A 20,543-nucleotide genomic window follows, 5' to 3' on the forward strand; every position below is an offset into this window, starting at 1 on the left:
TGAGGAGTGAACTTGTACATAACACTCACGAAATGGAACACGGTGTTGATCTTCAACGAATGGCAAAGATAAATGAAAGGGAATCTCCGAATGTGTCGATCTGTATGAACACTTAAAAAAAAAATGAAATGCAAGCTTAAGTTCGGCTTGTTTCAATCCAACTGAAATTATCCAATGTCGCTAGAAGCCGCTTGCGAAAACCGAAAGGAAGCACCAGGAATGTGTTATTGGCAGAAGTATAGCACTCGTTAGTATTTGTCCCAAATTGAATTATATATTTGGGAATTCCTTGGCACCGAGGGAAAATGTGATGTCATTGGCACTGCTTGATTAAATCAATTCAAATTGTTGACACCAAAGAAAATTATGAGCAAGCGATTGCCATCCGGGATTTATAAGGCGCTGTTCGCGACACGATTCAAATTGGGAGCTCCCTGCGCAGAACCAGCAGAACATCGTCAATAATGAATACGCCTGTGATCCTGCAGATCGAATTCTATTTCAATAGGTGCCTGGCAATCCTCGGTATCCTGGGTAAGTTGATTCGCTCGATTTATGCAGCGTGACAAAAGTTTTTTGCATGTGTTAGTTGAGGTGTAATCCACACTGATAGTTTTGAAAGCGCAACATTAGTGAATTTGGTGTGAACAGTTTACAGGATAGGAGGTTAAATCGCGGTAAGAAATACACCGTGGATGACGGGGTACACCAAATAGATGAGAGCTCTGTCTATATAACTGCAAATATCCCTGAGAGATGTAATATATGTCGATAATCTGCTGAAGAAGGCAGACGGGGATTGCCCTTCATTATTCGGGGGCAGAAAATAAGACGATTGAAGTTATGAAGCATTAATGATGCCTCATCTGGTATATTATGCGAACTCCTCGTCTGCACATTTCAGTAGAGACTTTGCCTTACTGGAGAGCGAGCAGAGCAGATTTCTAAGAATGTTTATTGCAAAGCAATATTTCAGTTATAAGAGAGTGGATAGGCTGCACATACCTGGTTTATAACCGAGACGTACGAAATTCTGAGAGGTACGGGTAGGATAGTGAAAAGAAGGCTTTAGTCCATATTCGATGTGTCAACAACTACAGACATGTTTCAGAGAAGGGTAACAGATTCGAACGAATGTAAAGAGTATCTTTCTTGTCGAGGCGGTGATTGTTGTTTGTAAGGCACTGTCTGAGGGAATGTGGAGACTGGCTGTCACATAATCAATATATCGAGGAACAGAAATCACCGAGCCTGAAACGGGGATGGAGGTGAAACGCTGGAGAGGGGATTGATATAGATGGGTACTTGTCAGGTAACATGGTCATGGAGGCCGAATAACCTCTTTCCATGGTGTATGGTTTTCAGCTGCGAAGAAGAAAGCCATCTAATTAGGACATGTTCTGATCAGAATATAGGATTTAAGGCTGATCAATTGAGAATAATGTTTAATTAATAGTGGAATATGAAGTTGGTGTATTAAAATGAAGGCCAATTATTTTATCCCTGTGCAGTTCCTTTAGGGTATTTACTCGCTATTTTTTTAGCATTTCTTTGTACACGGATAGTGGCAAAAACGGAGATATATTTGCAGTAAAGGTTGTTCCATCGTAACCTGCAGCCTGCAACAGTAAGCGAAGTGCTGAGGTGACGTTAAATGCAGTATCAGGGAAGTGATCAGACCAATAAAAATATTGGTTGCAAAATCTGGAAGTATAGCAGCGTTCTAGAATTATATCAGCAGAAAAGTAAAGCCGTGTGGCTATCTTTAGAACCTAAGGAAGCAATATGGATATGTGTGTGGAAAGGCAAAGAAGAACTCCAAGTGAGTGGAGTCTGAAATCTGAATATCATATACAGAGCGAGGAAGATCAGGAGAGAGGGAGAAAAAGACAGAGAGAAATAGACCGAACTTAACATAAATATAGAGAATTTGTATAGAAACTGAGGTTGAAACAGAAAAATGAGCGATAGAAAAACAAGCGGAGAGGTGGAGTATGCAAAACGAAACCGAAAATGGAGCGTAAAACAGAGCGAAAGAGAGAAAATGAGAAGAGAGAAAGAGGGAGAGATAGAGAGACAGAGGGAGAAAGAGATAGCAAGCAGTGTTCAAACGCATAGCACAGCACAGCTAATATATAGATGTAATGGGGAGAATTTCTAGAGGAGGCAGTCTAGGTTCCGCTTACCAAACTCCAGATCCCAGGGTACTCCGGCTCTTTGACACAGTATAATGCGTTTGGTCTGCTGAGGTACTTCCGTCAGAAGCAGAAAGACAATTGTTCATTGAATACCTGAAAATCCGAATTTAAATCTGGAAACACTCGGCAGGTCAAGGAGCACTTAGAGATCAAGGAACAGATAGCGTTTGAAGTCTGAGTCCCTTCATCAGGGCGAGGGAAGATAATAAAGATCATTTCTTGATTTTCATGGACAGAAAATTGGGGAGGGATTGACACCTTAAAAAAATCTAATCAACTGAAATCAAATGTGTTAAGAGCATCGGCAGTTGCACGCATTTTCACTTAATCTGCGTGATGTGTTGTAGATGAACATGCGATACGAATAAGTATTTTGTACAGGAGATGCTTCCATGTATTCGGTGAAAAGGAAGTGCGCGCGCGCGTGTGTGTGTGTCTGTGTGTGTTTGTGTATGTATGTGCGTGTGTTTGTGTGTGTACGTATGTGTGTGTGTTTGTGTGTGTGTGTTTGTGTATATATGGGTGTGTATGTGTGTGTGTTTGTGTGTGTGTTTGTGTATGTATGTGTGTGTGTATGTATGTGTGTGTGTGTGTTTGTGAATGTGTGTGTGTTTGTGTATGTATGTGTGTGTGTTTGTGTATGTATGTGTGTGTTTGTGTGTGTGTGTTTGTGTATGTATGTGTTTGTATGTATGTGTGTGTGTTTGTGTGAGTGTGTTTGTATATGTGTGTGTGTTTGTGTGAGTGTGTTTGTGTGAGTGTGTTTGTATATGTATGTGTGTGTGTTTGTGTGTGTGTGTTTGTGTACGTATGTGTGTGTTTGTGTGTGTATGTGTGTGTGTGTTTGTGTATGTATGTGTGTATGTGTGTGTTTGTGTGTGTTTGTGTATGTATGTGTGTGTTTGTGTGTGTGTGTGTGTTTGTGTACATATGTGCGTGTGCTTGTGTGCGTGTGTGAGTTTGTGTATGTATGTGTGTGCGTTTGTGTGTGTGTGTTTGTGTATGTATGTGTGTGTGTTTGTGAAAGTATGTGTGTGTTTGTGTATGTATGTGTGTATGTTTGTGTACGTATGTGTGTGTGTGTGTTTGTGTATGTATGTGTGTGTGTGTGTTTGTGTATGCATGTGTGTGTGTTTGTGAGTTTGTCGAAGTGATGGGCCTCAAGGCAATAAACAAAAAATGAAATTGTTCAAATACTGTAAGTTCGGCAGCATCATTGGAAACAAGACATTGAGAGTCAAGTTAACTTTCAGTATGCAGGTTGTGAGAGGGTGGGGTATAATACGTGTAAGTCGTCTATTTTAAGTAACATCGACGTAGCGACCATCGCTGGAATGGACTGAGGCAGAGTGGGACGGCTTTGACTCAATCAGGCTTCAGCGAGAACAGGCAGAGGTGAGGTTTGAACGGGGCACGACTGTGCAAGTGCGTGAAAGTCGGCCCGTGAGGCAGCGGGAGAATTTAAATAGCGAGTAGAGGCTGAGGTAAAACCGGGGAAGCTCCTTTAATTAATCTAATTAGTTTAGGAGCAGGTAATGGAAGCAGCAGTTAAGGCAGTAGAGTGCTCCGTTTGCAGTTTGTGGGAAGTCAGGGCGAACATTGTTGGCCCTGATGACTACACCTGCAAAAAGTGCATCCAGCTGCAGCTCCTGACAAACCGTGCTCGGGAACTGGAGCTGGAGCTGAATGATATGCGGATCATTCGGGAGGCAGAGGCAGAAACAGACAGGAGTTTCAGGGAGATAGTCACCCCTCGGAGTCAGGAGACAGTTTATTGGGTGACTGTCAGGAAAGGGAAGGGGAATAGACAGGAAGAGCAGAGCACACTTCTGGCCGTTCCCATTAACAATAAGCATACCGTTTTGGATACTGTTGGTAGGGACGGCCCTACCAGGGACAAGATGCAGTGGTTGTGTCTCTGGCACCGAGACTGGACCCTCAGCTCAGAAGGGAAGGAGGAAAAAGAGGAGAGGAGTAGTGACAGGAGGATTCGATAGTTAGGGGAACAGATAAGAGGTTCTGTGGAAGAGATCGAGAATCCCAGATGGTCTGTTGTCTTCCTGGTGCCAGCGTCCGCGATATCTCGGATCGAGTTCTCAGTATTCTCAAGAGGGAGGGTGAGCAGCCGGATGTCGTGGTCCATGTAGGAAACAATGACGTGGGTAGGAAGAATGAGGAGGTCCTGAAAGGTGAGGTTAGGGAGATTGGTGCCAAATTAAAGGACAGGAACTCCGGGATAGCAATTACAGGATTGCTACCGGTGCCACGTGCAGGTGGGTTTAGAAATAGTAAGATAGTGCAGACCAACATGTGCCTGAAGGCATGGTGCATGAAGGAGGGCTTCAGATTTATAGATAAGTGGGCAGTTTTCCAGGGAAGGTGGGATCTGTTCCGGCGTGACGGGTTACATCTGAACTGGAGATGGACAAATATTCTTGCAGGTATGTTTGCTGGAGAGGCTCCAGTGGATTTAAACTAGATATGAGGGGGGGGGGGGACCAGAGTGTAGGAACAGATGTATGGGAGAAGGAAGAAAAAGAAGGCAGTCCTTTGTACTGTTAGAGATAGAGAGGAAGAGGTGGAGAATTTCTTAAATACATTTATTTTAATGCTAGGAGGATTGTAAGAAAGGTGGATGAACTTAGAGCATGGATTGATACCTCGAAATATGATGTTGTAGCTATTAGTGAAACATGGTCGCAGGAGGGATGTGATTCACAACTAAATATTCCTGGATTTCGTTGCTTCAGTTGTGATAGAGGTGTTGTTTTGCTTGTCAGAGAAAATATTACAGCGATGTTCCGGCAGAATAGATCAGAAGGCTTTTCTAGGGAGACTATTTGGGTGGAATTGAGGAATGGGAAATGTGTAGAAACACTAATAAGGGTGTACTATAGACCAGCTAATGGGGAGCGAGAATTGGAGGAGCAAATTTGCAAGGAGATAGCAGATATTTGTCGTAAACACAAAGTTGTGATTATGGGGGATTTTAATTTTCCACGCATAGATCGGGAAGCCCATGCTGTAAAAAGGAAGGATGGTTTGGAGTTTGTAAAATAGATACAAGATAATTTTTGCACCATACATAGAGTTATCAATTAGAGAAGGCGCAGTGTTGGATCTTCTGTTATGGAATGAAATAGGTCAGGTGGCGGAGTTAAGTATTGGGGAGCCCTTTGGATCCAGTATCACAATGCCATTAGTTTCAATATAATTATGGAGAAGGATAGGACTGGACAAAGGATTCAGATATTTGATTGGAGAAAGGCTAACTTTGAGGAGATGCGAAACGATTTAGGAGTGTATTGGGACAATTTGCTTTATGGGAAGGATGAAATAGAGAAATGGAGGTCATTTAAAGGTGTAATTTTGAGGTTGCAGAAATTTATGTTCCTGTTAGGTTCAAAAGAATGGTTAAAAGTTTGGGAGATCATGGTTTTCAAGGGATATTGGAAACTTGGTTAGGAAAAAGAGAGATAACTACAATAAATATAGGCAGCATGGAAAAAATGATGTGCTCGAGGAATATAAAGAATGTAAGAAGAATCTTAAGAAAGAAATTAGAAACGCTAAAAGAAGATACAAGCTTGCTTTGGCAAGTAAGGTGAAAATAAATTTGTTGGGTTTCTACAGTTATATTAATAGCAAAAGGATAGTGAGAGATAAAATTGGCATCTTAGAGAGTCAGGGTGGACAGCTATATGTGGAGCTGAAAGAGATGGGGGAGATTTTGAACAATTTCTTTTCTTCAGTATTCACTAAGGAGAAGGATACTGAATTGTGTAAGGTAAGGGAAAAAAGTAGGGAAGTTATGGAAACTATGACAATTAAAGAGAAGGAAGTACTGGTGCTTTTAAGGAATATATAAGTGGATAAATCTCCGGTTCCTGACAAGATATTCCCAAGGAACTTGAGGGATGTTCGTGCAGAAATAGCAGGGGCTCTGACAGAAATACTTCAAATGTCTTTAGAAACGAGGATGGTACCCGAGGATTGCCGTAATGCTCATGTAGTTCCATTGTTTAAAAAAGGGTTCTAAGAGTAAACCTAGCAATTATAGGCCTGTATGTTTGACGTCAGTGGTGGGCAAATTTATGGGAAGTATTCTTAGAGATGGTATATATAATTACCTGGATAGACAGGGTCTGATAAGGAGCAGTCAACATGGATTTGTGCGTGGAAGTTCATGTTTGACAAATTGTATTGATAGTTTTGAAGAGGGTACGAGGAAAGTTGATAAGGGTAAAGCAGTGGATGTTGTCTATATGGACTTCAGTAAGGCCTTTGGCGAGGTTCTGCACGGAAGGTTAGTTATGAAGGTTCAATCGTTAGATATTGACATTGAAATAGTAAATTTGAGATTGATGGTGAATAACTGTTCGTCAGATTGGAGGCCGGTGACTAGTGGTGTGCTTTAGGAATTTGTACTGGGTTCCATGTTGTTTGGCGTATACATTAATGATCTGGAAGATGGGGCGGTAAATTGGATTAGTAAGTATGCAGATGATACTAAGGTAGGAGGCGTTGTGGATAATGAAGTAGGTTTTCAAAGCCTGCAGAGAGATTTAGGCCAGTTAGAAGCGTGGGCTGAGCGATAGCAGATGGAGTTTAATGCTGATGTGTGAGGTGCTACATTTTCGTAGGAATAATCCAAATAGGACATACATGGTAAATGGTAGGGCATTGAAGAATACAGTAGAGCAGAGTGATCTAGGAATAATGTTGCATAGTTTCCTGAAGGTGGAATCTCTTGTGGATAGGGTGGTAAAGAATGTTTTAGGTATGTTGGCTTTTATAAATCAGAGCATTGGGTATAGGAGTTGGGATGTAATGTTAAAATTGTACAAGGCATTGATAGGGCCGAATTTGGAGTATTGTCTACAGTTCTGGTCACCGAATTATAGGAAAGATGTCAACAAAATAGAGAAAGTGCAGAGAAGAGTTACTAGAATGTTACCTGGATTTTAGCACCTAAGTTATAGGGAAAGATTGAACAAGTTAGGTCGTTATTCTTTGGAACATAGAAGGCTGGGGGGGGGGGGCGGCTTGATAGAGGTATTTAAAATTGAGGGGGATAGATTGAGTTGACGTGGATATGCTTTTTCCATTGAGATTAGAGGGGATTCAAACAAGAGGACATGATTTGAGAGTTAGGTGGCAAAAGTTTAAGGGTAACACGAGGGGGAATATCTTTACTCAGAGAGTGGTAGCGGTGTCAAATGAGCTTCCAGTAGAAGTGGTAGAGATAGGTTCGGTCTTGTCATTTAAAGTAAAATTGAATAGGTATATGGACAGAAAATGAATGGAGGGTTATGGGCTGCGTGCGGGTCGGTGGGGCTAGGTGAGAGTAAGCGTTCGGCACCTACTAGGAGGGCCGAGATGGCCTGTTTCCTTGTTGTAACTGTTATATGGTTCTATGGTTGTACACTGTATTTAATGTGGCACTAGAAACAGATGGCCTTTTAAATGTTTAATATGCTTTTAATAACGCGGCTGGAGGAGAGATGGAAACGACAAGAGAGACAGATAGAGTCAGAGAGAGAGAGAGAGAAAGACAGTCAGAGAGAGAGAGAGAGAGAGAGAGAGAGAGTGACGGGGTACAGAGGGAGAGAGACAGAGAGTGAAAAGAATTGAGGAAAGGTGGGTCAGGTGATAATATAACTATATTCTAGAGAAATATTCCTGGAAAAATTAATGCAGTTGTAAGATTACCTGCAATATCCTTGAGCATTCTTCCATTTCAAATTCACCTTGCGCCTACCGCTTCCAGGTTTCTGTCCTGACTGAAATAATATCCCTGGACATTGCAAAACCTTCAACAAGCTAACTTCCACGCCAAACATACTACTCTAAAATGAAAATAACCAATACTTTTTTTTTTCATCTGAGCTTGCTTCTGTATTTCAAGGAGAAAAATTACACTATCTTCTGAATTTACTCGTTTGCAAACTTATCTATCTCTCAGAATGGAGACCATTCCTGTACGCAATGACTTTAATGCACTGAACGGTGAATTGCACTGTCATATCGGCCCAGTCGGTGCAGCTTAGCCGGCAATGAATTGCTCGGATTCACCACCACTTACCTAAAGAAATTCAACTCTGTTGAAAAAGCAATATCTCCATTCTGAGGCAACATGAGTGAATCTGCAGATGCTGGAAATAAATAAAAACACAAAATGCTGGCAGAACTCAGCAGGCCAGACAGCTTTTATGACAACATCTGCATTCTGAGGTTGCGCCCTCTGGTTATAGTCTGCGACACTGCAGGAAACTTCCACTCCTCATCTCCTCAGTCTAGGTCCTTTAATACTAAATAGGTGTCAATGAAAACCACACCCACCCTTATTCTTCTAAACTCCAGCGAATACTATCCAACTGTAATGTGACATTCCTCAAACGTAAACCCTTTCATTCCTAGAAACGTTCTCGTGAACTTCCTCAGGATCCTCTCCAACGCCAGCACGTCTTTTCTTAAATAAGGGGCCGGAAACTGCCAGCAATACCCCACGTGAGGTCTGCCCAGTGCTACTAAATACTGAACATTATATCCTTGCTTTTATATTCCAGTTCTCACGAAATGAACTGTAAACATTGCATTTTCTTTAGTTACCACTGACTCAATCTACAAGTTAACCTTTTAGGAAACCGTCAAGAGGGCTCTCAAGTCAGTTTACACTTTTGATTTCTGAATTTTCTCCCCATTAAGAAAGTTAATGAAAACTTTATTCCTCTACCTAATGCTCCCGACCAAACACTTTCATACCGTACAGAATATTCCATTTGCAACTTATTTGTCCATTCTCCTAATCTGTATATAGCCTTCTGCAGATGCCCTGCTTTTCCAGCTGTAGCTGTCCATTGTTCTGTCCACGACCGTTACCACATAGCCATCAATTCTCTCATCTAAATAATTCATATAACTATGGAAAGAAGCAGGGAAACTCCCGTAATACCCGGCAGCCATCTTGACACCCCTATTTATTCCTACAAAAAGTAGGAATGCCTGCAAGTTAGCCAATCTTCTATCCATGCTAGTTTTCTTTCCTGTCATGCCATGGACTCGCGCTTTGTTCAGCAGCCTCATGTGCAGCACAATATCAAAGGCCGGGAGAAAACACGACTTGTCGTTAAACACAACATAAAATATTCACAGTAGGTAATAAATACTAATAATAATTTAATGTAGGATTTAAAATTCTCTGGATGCTTTCAAGAAGGAGCTAGATAGATATCTGATGCTTAGGGGAATCAAGGGATATGGGGACAAGGCAGGGACTGGGTATTGATAGTGAATGATCAGCCATGATCTCAGAATGGCGGTGCAGACTCGAGGGGCCGAATGGTCTACTTCTGCACCTATTGTCTATTGTCTAAAATACAAATGTGCGTAATATAACTGACTGTTTTTATTGTCAAAGGTGATATACATACTATGTATTCAAAATTGGCCGTTCAGAAGTCAAATGGAAACATAGAAACATAGAAAACCTACAGCACAATACAGGCTGTTCAACCCACAATGCTATGCCGAACATGTACTTAGCTCAGAAATTACCTAGAGTTATACAGAACCTTCTCTTTTTCTAAGCTGCATGTGCCAAAACAGGAGTCTCTTAAAAGACCCTATCGTATCCACCTCCAACACCGTCACCGGCAGCCCATTCCACGCATTCACCACTCACTGTATAAAACACTTACCCCTGCCATCTCCTCTGTACCGATTTCCAAGCACTTTAAAATGTACCCTCTCAGTTAGCCATTTCAGATTTGGGAAAAAGACTTTGACTATCCACACGACCAATGCTTCTCATTAGCTTGAACACTTACCTCTCATCTTCCGTCGCTCCAAGCAGAGAAGACCGATTTCATTCAATCTATTCTCATAAGGTATGCTCCCCAGTCCAGGCAACATCTTTGTAAATCTCTTCTGCACCCTTTCTATGGTTGCACGTCATTCTTGTAGTGAGGTGACCAGAATGGGGTCTAACCAGGGCCCTATATTGCTGCAACATTACCTTTCGTCTCCTAAACCCAATCCCAAAGTTGATGATGGCCAATGCACCGTATGCCTCCATTACCACAGAGTCAACCTGCGCAGCAGCTTTCAGTGTCCTATGGACTCCGACCCAAGATCCCTCTGATCCTTCACACTACCAAGAGTCTTACCATTAATGTTATTATTTGCCATTGACCTACCAAAATGAACCACCTCATACTAATCTGGGTTGAACTCCATCTGCCACTTTTCAGCCCAGTTTTGCATGCTATCAATGGCCTGCTGTAACCTCTGAAAGTCCTTCACGCTATCCACAACACCCCCAGCCTTTGTGTTATCAGAAAATTTTATTAACCCATCCCTCCTTTCCTCGTCCAGGTTATTCATAAAAGTCACGAAAAGGGATTCCAGAACAGATCTCCGAGGCACATCAATGGTCAACCACCTCCATGCAGAATATGACCCGTCTAGAACCACTCTTAGCTTTCTACGGGCAAGCTAATTCTCAATCAATAAAGCAAAATCCTCTTTGATCCCATGCCTCCTTACTTTCTCAATAAGCCTTGCATGTGGTACCTTATCAAATGCCTTGTTGAAATCCATACACACCACATCTACTGCTGTGCCCTCATCGATGTGTTTAGTCACATTCTCAGAAAATTTAATCAGGCTCGGAAGACACGACCTGCATTTAACAAAGCCATGCTGAGTATTCCTAATAATATTATGCATCTGCAAGTGTTCATAAATCCTGCCTCTGAGGATCTTTTTCATCACCTTACCAACCACTGAAGTAAGGCTCAATGGTTTATAATTTCCTGAGCTATCCCAACTTCGTCTCTTGAATAAGGGAACAACATCCACAATCATCCAAACCTCCAGAACCTCTCCCGTCCCTATTGAGAATGCAAAAATCATCGCTGGAAGCTCACCCATCTCCTCTCTCTCCTCCCACAGTAGCCTGAGGTACATCTCTTCCTGTCCCGGTGACATATCCAACTTGATGCTTTCCAAAAACTCCAGCACATCCTCTTTCTTCATACCTATATGCTCAGCCCGCTGGAAGTCATCCCTACAAATGCCAAGATCCTTTTCTGTAGTGAATACTGAAACAAAGTATTCATTAAGTCTCTCTGCTATCTCCTCCGGTTGCATACAGACTTTTTCCACTGTCACACTTGATTGGTCCTATGTTCTCTCAACTTATCCTCTTGCTCTTCACATACTTGTAGAATGTCTTGGAGTTTTTCATAAAACTGCTCGCTAAGGCCTTCCCATGGCCCCTTCTAACTCTCCTAATTTAATTCTTAATCTCCTTCCAACTTGCCTTACAATCTTCTAGATCTCCCACCACGACAACCCAGTTATTATTACACCCCTCCAGAATCTGTCTCCCTAACTGCTCCTCGATGTCCCTATTACTATTAGGTGGTTTATAAAATACACCCACTAGAATTATTGACCCTTTCCTGTTCCTACCTTCCACCCACAGAGACTCAGTAGACAATCCCTCCGTTACTTCCTTCATTTCTGCAGCCGTGACACAGTCTCTGATCAGCAGTGCCACACCCTCACCTCTTTTTGTCTCCTTCACTGTCCTTTCTGAAACATCTATAGTCTGGCACTCTGAGTAACCATTCCTGCCCCTCCCTGGGCCAACCAAGTCACTGTAACGTCAACAACGTCATAGCTCCAAGCACTGCTCCACGATCTAAGCTCATCCGCTTTGATCATAATACTCCTTGCATTAAAATAAACACATAGCAGTCATCGGTCTGAGCACATCCTTTCTCTATCACCTGCCTATCCTCCCTCTCGCACTGTCTATGCTTTCCATATATGTGAGCAAACCACCCCTTACTCCATCTCTTCAGTTCGGTTCCCACCCTCCAGCAAATCGAGTTTAAATCCTCACTGATAGCCTTGGCAAACCTCCCCGCCAGGATACTGCTCCCTTTCAGATTCATGTGCAACGCACCCTTTTGTACAGATCACGCCTGCCCTAAAAGAGGTTTCAATAATCCAGAAATCTGAATCCCTTCGCCTTACTCCAATCCCTCAGCCACGCATCTATCCTCCACCTCATTCTATTCCTACACTCACTGTCACACGGCAAAGGCGGTAATCCGGAGATTATTGTCTTTCAGGTCCTGCTTCTCAGCTTCCTTCTTAACTCCTGTATTCAGGACCTCCTCCCTCTTCCTACCTATGTCATTGGTACCAATATGTACCACAACCTCTGGCTGTTCACCTTCCCACTTCAAAATATCTTGGACGCGATCAGAAGCATCCCGGACCCTGGCACCTGGGAAGCAGACTACCATCCGAATTTCCTTCCTGCGTCCACAGAATCGCCTGGCTGTCCCCCAAACTATAGAGTCCCTTATCACTGCTGCCATACTCTTCCATGGGTGAAGTGTATGTGTAATATCCCTGTTTATTTTCCGTCTCTTATAGATGCTGCTAAGTGATTTTTGTTCTTGGACAATGATCTTACTGCTTACTCTGACAGTTATTTTGAATGGGTTGAGGTTGACAGTTCTCATTGCTCCGAACCATATTGTGAAAGTTTCAGGTTAATATTGATATAATGAATGTCTGGAGAATCGATAGCTGGACCTGCAGTTTGCGCTTCTTCCTGAGGAAAAATAGCTGTTGTTGGCAATTGGAGAGTATCAACTCAACGTTGGCCTTAAAGGTGATTTTGTTATCTATAGTTGTGGCGAGGTACTTGTATTCTCTAACACGCTCAATTAACTGGAAACGAATCCCGAAGCGTACAGTTATATATTGTGATACTTTCAGGTCAGATCCCATGATTCGAAACTTTGATATCCATATCTAAAACTAGAAGGGACGCAGCAAGCTTAACTGCCATCTTTTCGTCTATTAGTTTACTGCTTAATTTTATTTTTATGTTTTTTATACTTGTACTTTTATCTCAAATTAAAGCTCTTTGAAATACATAATTTGTTAAAATACTGCTCCATAAAAATTTAGTATTGTTATTTTATAACTATTTTTATTATTAGTATTATAATTTTAAATGTACCTCCAACTTTATTCAATCAATAGAGGGAAATGCAGCAAAAAATAAGTGATTTCTCAATTTTGTGGTAGCTTATTTACAGAACTTTTCAAATGTATTTAGTCGATCTCAGACATTAATGTGCTCATCTTCTTCGACAGCTAACTCCTTCACCATTGCGATTCTCTCGAGGGGAAAGAGCGACCTCTCCAAAGGAGTTTCTGCCTACCTGATTGCCATGGCAACAGCAGACCTGCTAGTCGTAGTCTTCTGTATGATACTCGACAGACTTGTGCATAGACTTTTCCCAGCCATGTTCTGGTTCTACACAACTCTATGCAGCATTATTTCTCTACTGGGCTACGCTACAATAGACTGTTCTGTTTGGTTGACCATCGCATTCACCGTTGATCGATTCGTAGCGATTTGTTGTCACAACTTGAAAGTTAGATATTGCACTGCAAAGACAGCGGCGATAGTTATAACCGCTGTGACTGCACTGAGCGTTTTACGGAATATACCTTTTTACTTTAGATTGGAACCTTACGGTTTCTATAATGGGATACCCTGGGGCTGCGCCATCAAGCTGGAGTTCTTCAGTTTGCCTGGTTGGGTGGCATTTTTCTGGATTCACCACCTGTTAAACCCACTGATCCCCTACTTCCTGATCCTGATACTCAACACGCTCACTGTCAGGCACATCATGTTGGCAAATCGAGCTCGTAGGGGACTCAAAGGGCCCAATAACGGGGATCTGCAAAAGGACCCCGAGATGGTTCAGAGACGGCGGTCGATCGTCCTGTTATTTCTCTTGTCAGGCAGCTTTATATTGCTGTGGCTGACGAAGGTGTCAGTTTTCATTCTGATGGCGATTTCCAACAGGCATGGTTATCCGAGTTATAACCACCCCGTCATTATCGCCGACAAGACAGGTGTCATGCTGTTCTATCTTGGAACTTGTACCAACACTGCTGTTTATGCTCTGACTCAGAAGAAATTCAGAGATGAGCTGAGGAGGATGGTGATATATCCCTTCTATCTCTTTGTTAAACTCTGTAATTAAATTGAACGAAAGATTCCCCTCCATTGGTATTTTTCTGATATTGTCCTGAGGAAATATTGTTCCAACCTATTTTTCAACCTGCCAAATTTTATTTGCCCGTACCATCAAGTGATAGAACGGAGCAGCACAAAAATTATCCCTCATTATATACAGCGCCTATCAGAAGTATGTCCTGCCATTGGAAGTCTGCATGATTTTTTTGTTTTAGATCATGGAATCACAAAGGATTTAATTAAGCTTTTTTGACAATGATCAACAGAATAAAAGACTCTCTCATGTCAAAGAGAAAACAGTTCTCTACAAGGTGATCTAAATTAATTACAAAACTAAAATACAAAATAACAGATTGCATAAGTATTCACCCCCTTCACGTCATTATTTAGTAGATGTACCTTTTGCAGCAAATACAGCTTTGAGTCTGTGTGGATGAGTACCTATCAGCTTTGCACGCCTGGACACTACAATTTATCTCCATTCTTCTATAAAAAAAAGCTGCTCAAGCTCTGTCAGATTGCATGGGGATCGTGAGTGAACAGTCTTTTCAGGTCCAGCCACACTTTTCAATTGGATTGAGGTCTCGTCACTGACTTAGCCACTCCATGATAGGCAGCTCCTATCAGACCGAGTTAGGGAGTTGGAGCAGGAGCTGGATGAACTACGGATCATTTGGGAGGTGGAGGCAGAGATAGATAGGAGTTATCAGGAGGTAGTCACACCAAAAAACCAAGAAGTAGGCAGATGGGTGACGGTCCAGAGAGGCAGAGGGCAGCAGGCAGAGAGAGCAGAGCACCCCTGCGGCCATTCCCATTAACAATAAGTATACCGTACTGGATACTGTTGATGCGGATGACCTACCAGGAATGAGTTGTAGTGGTCCTGCCTATGGCACAGAGGTTGAACCCTCAACTAGAAAGGGGAGGAGGGAAGAGAAGAGAGCGATAGTTTTAGGGGACTCTATAGTTAGGGGGGCAGATAGGAGATTTTGTGGGGCAGATCGGGAGTCTCGGATGGTATGTTGCCTCCCTGGTGCCAGGGTCCGGGTCATCTCAGATCGGGTGCAGGCTATTCTTGAGAGTGAGGGCATGAACCCAGATGTAGTGGTCCATGTAGGGACCAATGATGTAGGTAAGGAGAGTGAGGGGGTCCTGCTTAGAGAGTTCAGGGAGTTAGGAGTGATGCTGAAAGGCAGGACCTCCAGGGTGACAATCTCGGGATTGCTACCTGTGCCACGTGCGAGTGAGGCGAAGAATAGAATGATTATGCACATTAATACGAGGCTGAGAGCATGGTGCAGGAAGGAAGGGTTCAGGTTTTTGGATAATTGGTCTTTGTTCCAGGGACATTGGGAACTGTTTCGAAGCGATGGTCTACATCTGAACCGGAGGGGTACTAACATTCTTGCAGGAGTATTTGCCAGTGCTGCTCGGGGCGGGGGGTGGGTTAAACTAGATGTGCAGGGGACAGGGATCCAGATCCAGAGGGTTGGTCAGAAGGTGCATGGGGTTAAATGTGTACAAGGTTTGGGTGATCTTGAGAAGGTCATCAAAATTCAGGGTGCAATTTGCCCGATGGAAGTTCAAGGAGCTGGGTTAGGTACGGTAGACAGTGTTTTAAGCAAAGAGAGGAGGAATGGGCTAAGAATTCTATCCTTGAATGCGCGTAGTGTCAGAAATAAGACAGATGAGCTTGAAGCTCAGATGAAAATGGGGAACTACGATATTGTTGGGATAACGGAGACATGGCTGCAAGGAGATCAGGCCTGGGAATTGAGTGTACCAGGGTATACGTGCTATTGTAGAGACAGAAATATGGGAAGAGGGGGTGGGGTGGCCCTGTTGGTGAGGAATGAGATTCAGTCCTTAGCAAGAGGTGACTTGGGAACAGGGGAAGTAGAGTCTGTGTGGATTGAGCTGAGGAACAGTAAGGGTAAAAAGACCCTAATGGGTGTTGTGTACAGGCCCCCAAACAGTAGCGTGGATATTGGGTACAAGTTGATTAGGGAGTTAACATTGGCATGTGCTAAAGGTAATGCAGTCGTTATGGGAGATTTCAACATGCAGGTGGACTGGGAGAATTAGGTAGGTGCTGGACCCCAGGATAGGGAGTTTGTGGAGTGTCTAAGGGATGTATTTTTGGAACAGCTTGTGCTTGAGCCAACCAGGAACGAGGCTATTTTGGACTTGGTGATTTGTAATGCACAGGAATTGATAAGTGATCCTGAAGTAAAGGAGCCATTAGGAAGTAGTGATCATAACATGATAAATTTTTACCTACAATTTGAGAGGGATAAGGGCAGATCAGAGGTGTCAGTGTTGCAATTAAATAAAGGAGACTACGGAGCCATGAGGGAAGAGCTGGCCAAAGTTAAATGGGCGAATGCCCTGGCAGAAAAGACAGTGGATCAGCAGTGGCAGATATTCTTGGGGATAATACAAAAGATGCAAATGCAGTTCATTCCAATGAGAAGGAACGATTCAAAGAGAGGGAAGGGGCCACAGTGGTTGACAAAGGAAGTCAGAGATTGTATAGCATTAAAGAAAAAGAAGTATGACAGGGCTAAGATGAGTGGGAATACAGATGATTGGGAAAGTTTTAAGGAACAGCAGATCTTAACTAAAAAAGCAATACGGAGAGAAAAAATCAGGTATGAGCTCAGTCTAGCCAGGAATATAAAAGGCGATAACAAAAGTTTTTTTTAGCTATGTGAAGCGAAAGAAGATAGTTAAGAACAATGTTGGCCCCTTGAAGAATGAATTGGGAGAAATTGTTATGGGAAAGAGGGAAATGGCAACAGAATTTATTGCGTACTTTAGATCTGTCTTCACCAGGGAGGACACAAGCAATCTCCCAGATGTATGAATGGGCCAGGGTCATAAGATATCAGAGGAATTGAAACAGATTGACATTAGGAAAGAAACTGTGATGAGTAGATTGATAGGCTAATAAATCCTCGGGTCCAGATGGTCTGCATCCGTGGGTTCTAAAAGTGGTGGCTCAGGAAATTGCGGATGCATTGGTAATCATTTTCCAATGTTCCTTAGATTCAGGATCAGTTCCTGAAGATTGGAGAGTGGCTAATGTTGTCCCACTTTTCAAGAAGGGAGGGAAGGAGAAAACGGAGAACTATCGCCCTGTTAGCCTAACGTCAGTCGTGGGGAAGATGCTTGAGTCCATTATTAAGGACGAAATCGTGGCACATCTAAATGGCAGAAATAGGATTAGGCCGAGCCAGCATGGATTTACCAAGGGCAACACATGCTTGACTAATCTGTTGGAGTTTTTTGAGGGTGTAACAAGGATGTTAGACGAGGGTAAGCCAGTAGATGTTGTGTACCTAGATTTTCAGAAGGCATTCGATAAGGTGCCACATAGGAGATTGGTGAGTAAAATCAGAGCTCATGGCATTGGGGGCAGGGTTTCAACATGGATAGAAAACTGGTTGACAGATAGAAAGCAAAGGGTAGCAGTGAATGGGTGTTTCTCAGACTGGCTGGAGGTGACTAATGGGGTACCACAGGGCTCTGTATTGGGACCACAGCTCTTTACGATTTATGTCAATGATTTAGATGAGGGCATTGAAAACTATATCAGCAAGTTTGCTGACGATACTAAACTGGGTGGCAGTGTGACATGCGAAGAAGACGTTAGGAGAATACAGGGAGACTTGGATAGGCTGAGTGAGTGGGCAGATACTTGGCAGATGTCATTCAATGTGAGTAAATGTGAAGTTATCCACTTAGGAAGCTGGAACAAGAGGGCAGAGTATTGTCTGAACGGTGTCGAGTTAGGTAAGGGAGAAATGCAAAGAGACCTAGGAGTCCTAGTTCACCAGTCAATGAAGGTGAATGAGCAAGTGCAACAGGCAGTGAAGAGGGCAAATGGAATGTTGGCCTTTGTTACAAGGGGAATTGAATACAAGAGCAAGGATGTTCTTTTGCATTTGTACAGGGCCCTGGTGAGACCACACCTGGAATATTGTGTACAGTTTTGGTCTCCAGGTTTAAGGAAGGACATTCTGGCAATTGAGGAAGTGCAGCGTAGATTTACTAGGTTGATTCCTGGGATGGCAGGGCTGTCTTACGCAGAGAGATTGGGCTTGTACACGCTGGAATTGAGGAGATTGAGAGGGGATCTGATTGAAACGTTTAAGATAATTACAGGATTTGATAGGATTGAGGCAGGAAATATGTTCCAGATGTTGGGAGAGTTCAGTACCAGAGGGCATGGATTGAGAATAAGAGGTCAGTTATTTAAAACAGAGTTGAGGAAGAGCTTCTTCTCCCAGAGAGTTGTGGAGGTGTGGAATGCACTGCCTCGGAAGACGGTGGAGGCCAATTCTCTGGATGCTTTCAAGAAGGAGCTGGATAGATATCTGATGGATAGGGGAATCAAGGGATATGGGGACAAGGCAGGGACTGGGTATTGATAGTGAATGATCAGCCATGATCTCAGAATGGCGGTGCAGACTCGAGGGGCCGAATGGTCTACTTCTGCACCTATTGTCTATTGTCTATTGTCTATTACCTTTGCTGTATCATTTTGGCTTTATGCTTGTCTTACTGGAAGACAAACCTCTCAAGTCGCAGTTATCTTGCAGACTGAATCTGTTTCTCCTCCAGAATTACTCCGTATTCATTTTACCCACTACGTTCTTAATACTTGCAGGGCCTGCTGCAGTGAAGCATCCACACAGCATGATGTCACCACAGACATGCTTCACAGTACGGATGGTGCGTTTCTGATGAAGAGCTGTATTTGGCGTCCGCCGAGTGTAACGTTTAGTCTGATGGCCAACAACCTCAATTTTGGTTTAATTATAATATAGAACCTTCTTCCAGATGACTTTGGAGTCTCCTACATGCCTTCTGGCAAACACTTGCCGAGATTACGTGTGAGTGCCTTCAATAATGTCATTCGGTTTTCCACTCTCCCCTAAAGCTGCAACTGGTGTTGCACTCGCGAAACATTTGTTGTACGCCCAGTCTCTCCCATCTCAGCCACTGAAGCTTCTCCAGAGTTGTCATAGAGCTCCTGATGGCCTCCCTCACTAGCCTCCTTCTTGCATGGTGAATCAGTTTTAGAGGACGTCCTGATCGAAGCCGAATTACAGCTGTGCCATATTATTTCCATTTCTGGATGATTGACTTAACTGTACTTCCGAGGGCTATTTAGTGACTTGGAAATTTTCGTGTATGCATCTCCTGCTATGTGCCTTTCAATAACTTATTTTTCAGTGTTTCTTTGAGTGTTTTTTTTTTTGCCTTCAAGGTGTAGAGTTTGGCAGAATGCTGATTCAACAACAGATGGACATTCCACTACATGTGTATGTTACAGCAATGAATTGAAACAACTTGACTGCACACTGGTCTCCAAAATCAGATCTCCATTTAACCAATTATGTGACTTCTAAAGCAATATGGCTGCACCAGTAATGATTTGGTGTGTCATATTAAAGGATGCTTCACATTTGTAATTAATTTAGATCACTTTGATGTGGAATGTGTCATCCAATTACCGGGAGGTTTTCTTTGTGAGTTTTTGTTATTATGTTGTTTGGCAGGAGATGAAGAGAGAGAGGACGCTGGGGATAACATACGATTTGGTGAGCTACCCGTCTGTTTCAGATGGATTGCGAACAACCTTCGGAAGATGATGTGGACGTTCATGTTGACGAGGACCCAGCTCGTGAGTGACAGAGAAGTTGAAGATGAGCTCCAACTTGCGCACATTTAACTGTTTAATTAGAATGGGCCGTTTTCATTTTGTTATTCTTTACTAACCCTTAGGATAAGATTCATAAATATAATTCCTCTAATCGTATGCAGTTTGCTGTCTGTTATTTCGTGACACTAATTGGTAACAGGGTAGCACATTGCAAAGCATCCACACATACTGGGGTTTAGGGTGGGAGAGCACCTCAATCTCATTAGTTTGGTGGGGGCGGGGTTTGCCTTCCCTGGACTTATTCAGCCAAGGAAACCAGGGTATTTTAGACTCATATTCATTTGCCTAAGAGACAATCAGTAGTTGGATCTAATTTTGAAATATTTGCGTCCAAGGTAGAAAATTCTGGCTTCAATTATCTTCATTTCTGTTGTGACCACGAAGATATATAACGTGCTGGTTAGACTCCGAGGAAATGTCGGTTTGCAAATCAATTTTAGCAGCCTATCATGCAAGTAAAAATAAAGCAAATCGGGTTTGTCAGCAGAGACTCGGTCTTCATGTTCCCCTGGTTAACATCCGTTGGACCAAT

General features: G+C 42.8%; 1 protein-coding gene across 1 annotated transcript; it reads left to right on the forward strand.

Moving 5' to 3' along the window:
• Window positions 1-464: 464 nt before the first annotated feature.
• LOC132380867 (probable G-protein coupled receptor 139) lies at window positions 465-19,980 on the forward strand. Its single transcript, XM_059949786.1, has 3 exons — window positions 465-534; window positions 13,386-14,245; window positions 19,912-19,980. Exons 1-3 carry the CDS (start codon window positions 465-467, stop codon window positions 19,978-19,980), a joined length of 999 nt encoding a protein of 332 aa, XP_059805769.1.
• The last annotated feature ends 563 nt before the right edge of the window (window positions 19,981-20,543 follow it).

The sequence above is a fragment of the Hypanus sabinus genome, chromosome 25 (assembly GCF_030144855.1).
Source record: "Hypanus sabinus isolate sHypSab1 chromosome 25, sHypSab1.hap1, whole genome shotgun sequence".
Lineage (NCBI taxonomy): Eukaryota > Metazoa > Chordata > Chondrichthyes > Myliobatiformes > Dasyatidae > Hypanus > Hypanus sabinus.

What these genes read in the sequence shown, in the direction of transcription:
- LOC132380867 (XM_059949786.1), top strand. Translation starts at nt 465, where the DNA reads ATGAATACGCCTGTGATCCTGCAGATCGAATTCTATTTCAATAGGTGC. An exon ending in GGCAATCCTCGGTATCCTGG is followed by an intron (nt 535 to 13,385) that starts GTAAGTTGATTC and finishes CTTCTTCGACAG; the next exon opens with CTAACTCCTTCACCATTGCG. An exon ending in GAGATGAGCTGAGGAGGATG is followed by an intron (nt 14,246 to 19,911) that starts GTGATATATCCC and finishes CGTCTGTTTCAG; the next exon opens with ATGGATTGCGAACAACCTTC.